The following is a 12,443-nucleotide window of genomic DNA, read 5'->3' on the forward strand; positions in this document are numbered from 1 at the left end:
ACTTGGGGAGAAAGGGGTTTATTTCATCTTAGGGTTTACAGTTCATAATGAAGAGAAGTCAGGGAAGGAACTCTAGGCAGGAACTAAAGCAGAAGCCACGGAGGAACACTTACTGGTTTGCTCCTGTGGTTTGCTCAGCCTGTTTTCTTATACACTCCAGGGCCACCTGCACATGGTGGCACAGCAACAAAGTGGGCTAGCCCGCCCCCCCATCAATCGTTACAGGCCAATCAGAGGGAGGCATTTTGTCAATTGAAGTTCCTTCTGCTTAGATAGCCCTAGCTCTTGCCAAGTTGACAAAACAAAATTCCTGAACAACAAGAAAACTAACCAGCAACAAACCCTACACACAAACCATTAAACCTGTTTTTCAAAACTTGGGTCGCTGCACGTGAGTGGGTCTGAAAATCACTTAGTAGGTTGCAATCAACGTAAAAAGAAGCAGAATAGAGACTGGGCAAGGAGCATAGTTAGCATAGTTGCTGGTACCCATAAACCCATAGGTTTGATCCCTAGCACCACAGAAAACATGCCGGTATACTGGCATGTGCCTGGAATCTCGGTGCTCTGTAGTAGAAGCTGGGGGTGGGGGAGTATCAGCAGTTCGAAGCTATTCTTGGCTATAGAGCAAGTTCAAGGCCAGCCTGGACTATACAGGACTCTGTCAGAAAGAAGGAAGGAGGGTAGGAGGGAGGGAGAGGAAAGAGGAAGAGAGAAAGAGAGAGAAGCAGAACAGAAAATACTGGAAGGCACCCTCTAGAGTAAGTACCATTTTGTGATGCTTCCCTGCCATTGTTCTGTGTGTTCTGAGTCTCCGGGAAAACCATAGAATTTGTAATCAAAGTACCTAGAGGACCCTCGTGTAAAGAATCAGTAAGACCACCCCGGAGCCATCACTGAGAAGCAACAGGAGTTAGGGCTGAAGAAATGTGTGTGGCTGTGCAGCTCAGAGGACCCTGTGGTCATCAGAACTCTGCGTGAGTCCTCAGGATAGGCTCCTGCTCTAAGACATCTTTGGGGATGGGTGCAGGGAGGGTCCCAAGAGAGACTGCCAAGTTGTGCACCCAGTGCTGGGACTCAATTTGTATACAAGTTAAAGACTGAATCAATGACTAATACTTTGGTCATCAAGACAAATAAAAGCTTTTTAAAAGAGAGAGAATCTTCCAGAGACTTTTTCCATGTAACTTCAAGGTCCAAAAAGTGTGTCTGGTGGGGTTCAGCCAGCTTGGAAACACCATCTTCTGCCGAGACACTGGTACATGGTATGATAGAGCAGAACTTGAAGCCTCTTCTCCAGCTGGAGAGGGTGAGTTTTGACTCCATCTCAAGCCCTCAGCCTTGGGCAGGAACCACCACACCGGGCATCACTGGCAGTAAAAGGTGAGCACGTTCTCCTGGTTGCCTCGGATAAGGAGGACTGGAGGTCTGAGGTCCTGGGACAGGGTCTCCAGCCAGGCCATGTACAGTGAACTGGGGCACTTCCCCTTCCTTCCAATGGGCAAGGTGCTGTAGGAGGAAGAGCAGGAGCAGAGGAATTATCCAGGGCTTTCCCACACAGCCCAGTACAGGGCTTGTTTTCTGAAGAGTATTTCTGTTTCCTGCTTGCTCACCACTCCTTTCCACTCACCTTAAGACCTCCCTGCAAAAAAGACCTCCCTGCTGTCTTTCACAGTTCCTCAAACAGCATCTTCAGTCACAAAGTATTTTTAAGCAGACCTATGGCTGTACATTCCCTTATGACCCAGTCCCCTGAAACCCTTCTCTGGTGATTTGCATAGGTTTGTCCCCTAGAGACTCAAGTGTTTGAATGCTTGGCCCAAAATGAGTGACACGTTTAGGAGGTGTGTCCTAACTAGAGTAGGTGTGGCCTTGTTGGAGGATGTGTGACACTGGAGGAGGGGCTTTGAGGTCTCCCAGGCTCAAGCACTGCCCAGGGACACAGACTCCTGCTGCCTTCAGATCAAGATGTAGAACTCTCAGCCCCTTCTCCAGCACCATGTCTGCCTGCATGCTGCCATGCTTCCCATTGTGATGATATTGGACTAAAACCTGACACTGTAGGCCAGCCCCAGTTAAACTTTATAACCCCAGTTTTCCTTTATAAGAGTTGCCTTGGCCATGGTGTCTCGTCACAGGAATGAAACCCTAACTCACATACCTTCCGACCTCACTCAGCCTTAATCATTCCTGAAGAGTCATGGTAGTAAATTGCTCCTGTCTTGAGACCTTTGGACTTGGCAAACCATCATACCCAGCTCTGATTGAATCTTTGAATCATCCAGGCTTGAGGGCATCCAGCTGCTTGCGGACAGCTCCTCTGATTGACCACACCTTTCCATCCAATTCCCAGTTGACTGTTCTCACAGCCCTCCACAATCTTAAAGGCATCATTAGTTGTGTTTATGTGCTGTCTGTCTCCCTCATTGGATTATGTGTTCATCCATCTGCTGAGTTTTGTGTGGCCCTTCCCTCTGTGCATAAATACATTCTGAGACAGACAGACTCAAAACATATATGCTGAGTGGCTGAGGTCACCCCACCAGGTCACTAGCACCATGCCAGGCTTGCCTTTCCATCCATACACCTTCCCAAAGCCACAATGTGACATGCTCCTGTGATGTGGCTGCATGTCCTTATGTCCTTGTCCCGCCCCCTGCCCCATGAAGGATGTCAGGGAAGATTCCAGCATGGTTTCTCGGGGGCCTCTTGTCCCAGCTGCAAAACAACATCCAGGTAATAGTATATCCTAGAATGCTGTTCAGTCATGTTTAGCTGTTTAGATAAGCAAGTGACTTTTCTACCATTTTAAGAATTCTAAAGATGCATTGGGACCATGTCCCAGTGTCTAGGGTTCTGGGATATATAGCATCCCACAGATTCAGCAATGGTTCATGAATTTGGGATACCCGTGCTTACACGGCACTGTAAGGGATTGTACCCTTGACAATTCCTCCATCTGAGCTCTAATACAGACCAGCAGTGGACAGTGCCCCAACTGAACTTGGCCAGTTGGAGCAGCTAGCCAGGCAGATTTGAACTAGGGTTCAGAGTTCAGAATCTGACCCCATAGACATTGCCCGAGTGCTGGCATTGCAATGTCCTCAACTTGGTGGCTTTGGCAAAGTGCCTCACTGGCACTGAGCCTCGGAGTTCTTTAAATAGAGTACTCACAGAGGTACTGCCCTTGTTGGCTGTCTGTGGACACATACAGAGTACAGGCGGTAGAGATGGGTCTCAAACCAGGTTTCTAGATCTTTCTACTTGCTGGATCTGCTTGCTACAATCTCACCATGCCTGTGACCACTAACTAAAATTCAGGGTCAGAACATCAGGCATTGCCCTATTTTTAGAAAATAAGGTCCCAAAGAGCAGGGAAGGTGGGTGGGAACAAGGATGTCTATGTCACTAAGCAACTGTCATCGTCATCTGAAAGTGGTTAGTGATCTTCCATGGAAATGGCACAAGAGAGGAGAAAGGCAGAGTTTAGATTTTCAGGCACTCCTGATGTGGAAGGCTCTGCCATCTGGGAAATGCTTCAGTATTTTGGGAACTGAGTTCACCAATTTTAAAGGCCACAGGGGCACAGGTGCCTGCCTGTTCAGAGCCAGAAGACACCCACAGTTCCCACAGCAAGCTTCAGCATGAAGTTCCCTCCCTCAGCGGAGCCTGTGGCCTCATCCCAGGAAGAGCACCTTTAACTCGCTCTAGCATTAGCCAATGACATGCTTCTTCCTGCCAACAGGATGTGCTTTCCTTAAACCACTGATCTTTAGAACAAAGCTGAGAACAAAACAAGTCCTGTTCAAAGTTGCAAGGCAATGTTGGGTGAATGCTAGATTCAGAAGTCCCTGAACGGAACCAATCCAGGCTGAGTGCCAGTCCACTCCCCATCTGGAAGGCCCTGAGTAGAGGATCCAACTCCTGTGACAGTGTCCTTGTCTCAAGGAACACAGTTTAGTTATGATCCTTAAAGCAGTTCCCATGCTTGCAGTATCTTCCTTAGCATGGGCACTGTGGTAAGGATGCCTTTATGAATTACTCTTTGGCAATGTGGAGGAAATCCTTACTGAGAAAAGGAGTACCTTGATCCCCACAGGAACAGGCAGGCTCTTAACCTGCCTGTGGGGTGGGGATAATACCTGTGCAGTGCCAGCTCAACACCTGTGCAGGTGTAGCTGTGCTCACACATGGGTGGAGGTATGGGGGTGGGTCATCAGATAAGCCACTGAGTAGGAGACAGACAAAGCCAGGCTCTGCTGCAAGCTGGAGCTAGACTAGACATCCATTTTACCTGGTCCAGTGAGGAGTGCTCCTCGTTTGTTTTCCTCTGGGGACAGGAGTCTTGAGCCCCTCCTAGCCCCATTCTGGAAGAGACTAGAATTTGCATTTTCCAGGTTTCCAAGTCTAATGAGGCTGACCTTGACTACATCCTGAGAAATCTGGGCTGGTCTCCAACTTGGGAGGGTTGGGACACACACACACACACAGCTGCTCTGTGGAGTTGGCCCAAGAGCTGGGACCCCATTGGGTGTCAGCTGGCTAGGGTGGGGCGTGTGCAGGTGTCACCTCCCCGGTGACCAGACACACCATTGTTGCTCTCAGCTAATCCCGCAAGACTAGTTGGTGAGCTTTTGACTTTTCCTGAACTTTGAGGGGAGAGAAGAAAGTGGGGTGAGAGATGCCACTCAGGTAAAATCTCCTCTTGTCCTGTGTCATCCCCCTCCCCCTCTGCCAGAGATGGATTCATTTTATAGCAAGTGAACTTGAGATCGAAGTGTGATGAAAAAGAACCCTGAACCTGCTTTAGGAGTCATTAGGGAAATCAAGGCTAAAGAGACATGGCGTTCCTGGCCAAGGGTACACAGTCAGTTAACAGCAGGTCATAATTACAGTGTGTTTCTTTGAAGAGAGACCGTACTATGAAAGCTGCCGCTTGTCCCACCCATGCACCCTGGACAGTTCACACCTCAGAGTCCCCAGACAGTTAGATGTCTCAGAGCCACCTCCACTCTCTTGACTGAGGCCACACCCTGGGCCCAACCTTTGCTTTAGGAACATTCTCTGGGAGGTGCTGATGGAACAAACCCCTTCCCTCAGCACTTTCTCAGTAGGAAAACATGACCTCCTGCAGACCCTGGGAGATGCTCAACAATGGGTGTCATGGATCCCCAGAAGGGCCCTACCTCAGAGGTCCACATCTGGCTTACCTCAGAGGTCCACATCTGGCTTAATGCCTTGGTTTCACAGTCTTGACTTTTTCAATGCTGTAAGCCCCACCGGAGGGTGTTCCAAGGCAGAATTCAACTACCTGCGTGTGACACCACCCTTTGGCTGCCGAGAGCCCAGTACAGGGAGCCAGCCCTTGAGGAAAAGCATGTAGGTTCTAGTGTCCTCTGGCGTGGCCCAGGGAAGGATTGGCAACTGCTAGAGCTCAGATCTCTGTGCTTTGATGCTGACTGGTCTGAAATCCTGACCACCACTCTATCCAGAACACCATGAATCACTAAGGGTCCTGCATGTCTTTCTGTCCTTGGGCACATGTAAAGTAACTCACAAGAACAAAGCCAATAAGCCATTTGCTGTGGTCTGAATATACATGGCTAGTTGAAATGCTTCCCTCTGGGTTGGAGGGTGATGGGTTTAGGGTTTAGGAGCTGGGGGCTTTGGGAGGTGGTAAGGTCAAGAGCTTAGCAACCTCTGTACAAAATGTCTCTAGACATGTCCTGCCATGTGTGGACACAATGACAAGGGGTCTCCTAATGACATGTGACTCTCATCTATGACCAGATGGCTGGCTTTACCAGATACCATATTTGCTGACATTTTGATATTAGATCTTGAATCTTCCAGAACTACAAGAAGTAAGTTCCTGTTGTTTATAAAAGACCCAGTGTGTATTTTGTTACAGTTCTGAGTGGACTAAAGACGTGATTTCTGAACCTTGGTTGACTGAGTACTGTCCAAGAAGACAACACACATACACACACACACACCGTCCCCACAGTCTAACCTTTAGCTGCTGACCAAACTCTGTTGGTAGAAATAAAGCAGCATTGACTTCCATACAGAATGACTGGCTGGTGCCATATGAACCCCCATGAGTCTGTGGACAAGACTGAAGGGCCAGACCCTGCTGGCATCAGGACTCTGATGGCCTGCTTATCACAGGCTTCAGACTCCATCTGTCACTCTCCTGTTCATCTGCTGGAAGGCCTCAGGCATTTTTGGCATGCTGATCTTCTCAAAGAGACACTTACACAGTCTGACAGAAACAATACTGGTCCCCTCATGGAAATGTGTTACTCCTGGCTGTGTGCAATGGAAACCCCATTTTCTCCCATCACCCTCAAGGGACTTCTTGATAGCAGTCTCTTCTTGTGAATTGAATGTCAGGTATGGCTGATGGAGACTAGGAGGCAACCAGGTTGGGAATGGACTATTTTTGAGTCTTCTGCATTCTAAACCCAGTATGGTGCTAAGCTTGAGGCCTCTCTACAGAAAAACAAACACAACAGCTAACTAACTAACTAACTAACTAACTAACTAACTAACTAAAACAGCCTTTGCCACACATTTCTGCTCGTCCTGGTTAATTTCTGGTCAACTTGACATAAGGTAGAGTCAGGGGTTTTTTTTGTTTTTTTGTTTGTTTGTTTTGTTTTTCAAGAAAGTGTTTCTCTGTATAGTCCTAACTGTCCTAGAACTCACTCTGTAGACCAGGCTGGCCTTGAACTCAGAGATCTGTCTGCCTCTGCCTCCTGAGTGCTGGGATTAAAAGCATGCATCATTGCCCAGCTATAAAGTCAGTTTTTGAGACAACCACAATTGAGGTATGTCCTCACCAGACTGGCCCGTGGGCAAGCTTGTGGAGCATTTCCTTGATTACTAATTGATATGGGAGGGCCAAGGCTATGTGGGCAATGCCATCCAGCCCTGGGCTGGTAGTCCTGGGTGCTATAAGAAAGCAGAGTGAGCAAGCCACGAAGAGCAAGCCAGGAAGCAGCACTCCTCCATGGCCTCTGCATTCTTCTTGCTTCCAGGTTCCTGCTTTGAGCTCCTTTCCTGACATCCCTGGACAACAGACAAGAACTTGTAAGTTGAAATCAACTTTTTCCTCCCTAACTTGCTTTTGGTCATAGTGCTTATTATAACAATAGAACCTTTACTGTATTGCTTGTATCAGCAGATAGAGATTTACTTTCTAGAGCAGATAATACTTTGTAGGTCTTCCAGCATATTTAGTGTTGAGACTTCGTTTTTGTTGTTGTTGTTTTGTTGTTGTTTTTGTTTTTGCTAAGCCAAATACTGGTTGCTCCCAGAGACTGCTTATAGGTGTCTCTATGTGACCTTGTCCCGTGCCCCAAGTTATCCCTGACTGGTGAATAAAGATGCCAACAGCCAATAGCTGGGCAAAAGAGCCATTAGGCGGGATTTAGGGTTTCTAATCCCTTGGGCTTAGGGCTTGGGGTGGAGGAGACCGTGAAAAGAGAGAGGAAGTTGTGGAAAAGAGAAGACACCATGGGGTAAGAATCTTAAAATCATGACCATGAGGGCTGGCCAATTGCAGTTAAGAGCAGCCCAGATGGAACATAGCAAGTAATAATTCAGAGTTATCTACGGTAAAGTAGATTCTAACAACATAGAGGGTAGATCTCTGCCCAGCTTTAGTGCTGACAAAGGCTTATTATAAATTAAAGGCAGCATGTGTCTTTTATCTGGGAATTGAATAATCAAGGCAGGGTAGAAGCCCCTGACTGGGATTAATTATTTTCTGCACCAGTTTAGATTCATGCACACTAAAAAGAAGGGTGTTAAAACTACACAGACACGTCATCTGTCCACGACCATCTTATTATCAAGTAAGACTGCCTCTGGCCTTCCTCCTTGCTGCTACCTCAAGATTTTAAGAAAAAGACCCCCTGAGGTCTATATCATAGCATGCCTGAAAAGAAGGCCACTTCTTGACATGTTCTTTGTTGCTGACTGCCAAAGAGGCAGAGGTGGCAGGATCCCTGGTTTGAGCCCCATCTAGGGATTCATAGCAAGCTCCAGATGTTAGGCTAGGGGCTTAAGTTCTCATGTGGTAGAAGTCCTATCAGTGTGATGTCCTGCCTGAGCAGAGAAAGTGCTTGGCCCCCGGCAAGAAGGAGAAATATCTTAACCAAATCTGCATGTTACCCTAAGCAACAGATGTGGGGGTCTTGGTTAGCCATGTTCTTGTTCCTGGCCCCAGAGAGATTAAAGCCACATAGAGAACCCTTTTTGCCACTGTTCCTGTCCACTTGCCCTGCCCTGGCCAACACTGGAGGGCAGCGTGGACTGGGTGTCGTTCCAGAGGAACAGTGTGGCCAAAGTAGCCTCCATTCCACTTGTCCAGGTTCAGCCCTCAAATCATTAGGTGATGGCAAATAGCCAATGAGAGTTGGACAGTTTCCAAGCTAGGAGACACTCTGGCTTCTATGACAAGCTGCCTCTATCTGCCAAGTCTGTTTGGCAGGAAAAGAAGTAAACAAGGAAGGAAGATCAACATGTTTAGGCCAGGGCTGTGAGTCAGACATTGGACTGGCCATGTCCTTTGAGAATCCACCAGGCTAGCCGGGCCGTGGTGGCACACGCCTTTAATCCCAGCACTTGGGAGGCAGAGGCAGGTAATTTCTGAGTTCGAGGCCAGCCTGGTCTACAGAGTGAGTTCCAGGACAGCCAGGGCTACACAGAGAAACCCTGTCTCGAAAAACCAAGAAGAGAATCCACCAGGCTGAGTCTGCAGCATCCTGGATCCCTTTGAGCAGCTACCATCATCCCAGCAGGCCACTCCTCCCGCCAGCCGCCATGACTTACAGGATGATCAGAGCAGCATCCCGAGAGTAATCCAGGAGAATCTCATTCAGCCTCACCTGCCGAAGGGACTGGGGCCAGGGAAAGTCAAAGTCACCCCTACTTCCTTAACAGCACCCCACCCCCAGTTTAACTGGATACAGAATTATTCCCCTAAACAATTCCTGACTCCCCACCCCCAGGAATAAAGGGACCCTCATGGGAATTAAGCACCAAATGCACTTTTCCTTTGTTTGTTTTGTTTTTCAGTTTGGTTGTTTTTTATTTCCTTGCCTGACTTTATTGACATGATCAGCGTGATAATGGGAAGAAAGTTCTTTGCTGGTTTGAAACTTCAGTTCCACAGCTTCATGGCAGAGAGCCTGGGCAAGGTACAGTGTCTCCCTGAGCTTCAGTGTGTACCTCTGCAAAATGGGTATAATAATGTCCTCCCCAGGGGATGTGGAAGAATTCAAATGAGCTAATTCACAGCTCAGTTCAGTGGCAGACAAAGGGCCTGGCACACGGAAGGCTCTCTGTATAAAAGACTGGAGGACTCAGCCTCCCCAGCAGCAGGACTTGGAGAGGGCTGTCTTTAGACACCCTGCTTATTTATTTAGTACTTTCTACAGAGCCAGCTGGTGCCAGGCTGGGAAAACATTCAAAGTCCCAGGGTGGGTGGGGCTGGCTGGGGGACACACCTCAACCTAAGGCTGCCTCTGAGTCCCTCAGAAATGAGGTCAACTCCCCGGACCTGAGAGTGGATAAATACTTTCTGTTGAGAAAGGAATCCAAGGAAAGTGAGTTAGCCCAGTCTGGGACTCTCACTGTCTCACTGTGGACATCTTGGAAGCCCAGTTCTTTGCTGTGAGGGCTGCCCTGTGCCTTGTAGGACATTTAGCAGTGACCCCGGTCTCTATGTAATACATAACAGCTGTAACACACATCCCTTGATGTGACCTCCAAAAATATCTCTAGACAGTTGACAAATGTCCCTACTGGAGGAGGGTGGCAAGTGACCCCAGTTCAGGACCACTGAGAGGAGAACTGAGATCTGCCCCTGGGTGCCTGGCTGGCCCTGCCATTTTATTTACTCTGACTACAAATACCACTGAAAACAATGTCAAGAGAGCTCGTGCCTGCCGTATACACAGCTCTGGAAGAACACCATCAATGGTCAGACCCACTTACACTGTAGGAGGGTCAGCCTCCTCACAGAGGACAGGATGAGGCTCTGCTCTCTCATGCTGCCCTCTCATGTAGCCCAAGAACATCTCAGAAATTGCTCAGGGCAAGTACGGTAGGGCCAAGTGAGGATTCCAGAAGCCCAGGATGGGGACACATGCTGGGACCCCCAAACCCTGGTGAGCCCCTTCCCTCTCTTGCACCTTAATTCTGTTCTTGTTAATCTCCTCATCTGAGATCTTCCAGGGACAGTCCCTCCTCATCTCAGTGACAGTGGCCTCGTCCTTGAAGCCATCATTGAGGCGGAAGGGTGCGATCATGTCCTCAAACCGCTTGGTGCTGGGAAGGAAAATACAAGTGAGGCTGGGTGGCAGGGCCCTGTTTCCGGGGGAGCCAGGGACTTGGAGGAAGCTCAGGGGACACCTAGGATTACCACACACAAGGACATACCCCTCAGATTGAACTCATCCAACTTTGCCATTTGCACTGAATGGCTTACATGTGGCACCAGCCCTTAACACTTAGGTCTGACATTTAGCAAAAGTCCACAAGCTGTCCAGTGACCCAGACCCTCCCCTCCTTCCCCACTCAGCCAGTAGCATCAAATGCTGCTGCCCCTATGTCAGCAAGACAGACTGGATCCCATCCTCACTGAACTCCTGATGAGCTTGGTGGATGCAAGCAAACACAAGGTGGGTGTTTTAGGAAGATATGCCCTGAGTCCTGTGACAGGGAATAGGTGGGACAGGCGTCTCTGCTAGCTGAAGGAGGTGTGTGTTCTTCTGAAGCCAGCTGTGTGCATAAGGCAGAAAGAAGGGGCTGGGTGGAGAAACAGCTGTCTGTGCAAAGGTCCTGAGGCCCACGTGAAAAGAAGCACAGGAGCCAATAGGGCTGGAAGAAAGCAGCAGCAAGCAGAGGGATCTGCAGGGCCAGTGCCAGCCCTTCTGTCTGGAACTCCCAACAGAGAACTCACTGCTCGGCCTGGGGCTTCTGGTTGATGTCGGGAAGGACGTGAACTTCATGGAATCCCAGTCTGAACTTGCTCAACAGAGAAATGATCCTGGAAGACAGATGCAGATTTTTTTAAAAAAGTATCCACTCGTTCTGATGTTCATTAAGCGCCTGGCTGAGTGTGTAACAATGAACAGAACAGAAGGGGTTAACAGAGGGGGGCATGGTGGCTAGACAGTGAGACAGATGGTGGAGTACGTGAGAGAAGCCACGTGGAAAAACAATTGACTGGAATCTCCCAAGTGTCTGCCGGCTGATTCTGAACCAGTGTCAGCTGGCCAGGGTGGAACCACACTTTGAGAAGTGAAGGTCGAAGGGAGAAACCGAAGAGAGAAACTGAAGAGAGGTGGTAGACACAAAGACAACACCAAACCCGAGCTAAGAGAAAAACCAGGATCTGTGTGCGTCGGACGGTACAGACTTGGCATGTGATGGAGACGCTCACAGTGGAGGGCATAGTCATGGAAGACTTCACAGAGGAAGCAGCCATCTGGTAGGCTGGTGCACACTAGAGAAGGTTGCTCTAGGCCCAAGGAACTGGGGTAGGACAATGTCCACATTGGAATCTCCCAAGATGCTTGCAGAACGTCGCAGTAGGACTCCAGCCCAGAGCTGGGCCAGAAACTCTGGCAAAGCATGGTCTGGGTGATGCCTCCAGGATGTGATGTGCCCACCAAGCAGACTCATTGGAGAAGGAAGACAGTGAGCAAAGGTAGGGGATGAAGCAGCTGGGATGACACAGAGCATGCTGGGAAGGGGAGACTAAAGGCCCAGGCCTCCACAGACAGCTCCGGCTTAGAGGTGGGACTTAAATTTTTTTTCTAAGATTAATTTTATTTACATGTATGTGTGTGTTTATGCCATGTGTGTAAGGGTGTCTGAGAAGGCCAGAAGATACCAGATCCCCTGGAGCCAAAGTTCTAACAATGTGAGCTGCCCTATGTGGGTGTTGGGACTCCAACTTGAGTGCTCTATAAAAGCAGCCAGTGTAATAAACTGGGGAAGCACCTCTCCAGTCCCTCCCCCAGCCTGCTATGCCTTTGTTATTGTTGGTTGGTTGGTTTTGGTTTGTTTTTTGTTGTTGTTGTTGTTGTTGTTGTTGTTTTGACATTGGGTTTCTTTGTGTAGCCCTGGCTATCCTGGAGCTAGCTCTGTAGACTCGGCTGGTTTGAACTCGCAGAGATCCGCCTGCTTCTGCTTCCAAAGTGCTAGGACTAAAGGTATGTGCCATGCTGACCTTGAGTTTCTGCCTCTTCTGCATCCCCCTCCCAAATGCTTGCTGCTACACTCTGTGCATTCAGCACTGTGTGTTATATACCCAGGGCTTCCTGCGCACTCAGAAAACATAACCAGTGTTCCATTCCCAGAAGCGGGGCAGCTTCATCCAGGTATCGGTTAGGAGCCCAAGCAGTCCTTGGGTCATAGGGCCA

The 12,443-nt window shown here is 48.9% G+C and overlaps 1 protein-coding gene across 5 annotated transcripts in view; it reads right to left on the reverse strand.

Moving 5' to 3' along the window:
- Positions 1-2: 2 nt before the first annotated feature.
- Slc12a3 (solute carrier family 12 member 3) overlaps positions 3-12,443 on the reverse strand; it is a 37,290-nt gene continuing 24,849 nt past the window's right edge. For 4 of the 5 annotated variants that reach the window (XM_028770382.1, XM_028770379.1, XM_028770380.1 and 1 more), the window contains 4 exons: positions 10,976-11,062; positions 10,206-10,341; positions 8,842-8,909; positions 109-1,509 (listed from right to left, as the gene is read on the reverse strand). In XM_028770382.1, the coding sequence (XP_028626215.1) occupies positions 1,368-1,509; positions 8,842-8,909; positions 10,206-10,341; positions 10,976-11,062 (433 nt within the window). In that variant the 3' untranslated portion in view covers positions 109-1,367. Of the gene's footprint in view, positions 1,510-8,841; positions 8,910-10,205; positions 10,342-10,975; positions 11,063-12,443 lie in introns of all 5 variants that reach the window. The other variant, XM_028770381.1, reaches the window with a different exon arrangement.

This window comes from Grammomys surdaster, unplaced genomic scaffold (genome assembly GCF_004785775.1).
Source record: "Grammomys surdaster isolate TR1022 unplaced genomic scaffold, NIH_TR_1.0 201, whole genome shotgun sequence".
NCBI lineage: Eukaryota > Metazoa > Chordata > Mammalia > Rodentia > Muridae > Grammomys > Grammomys surdaster.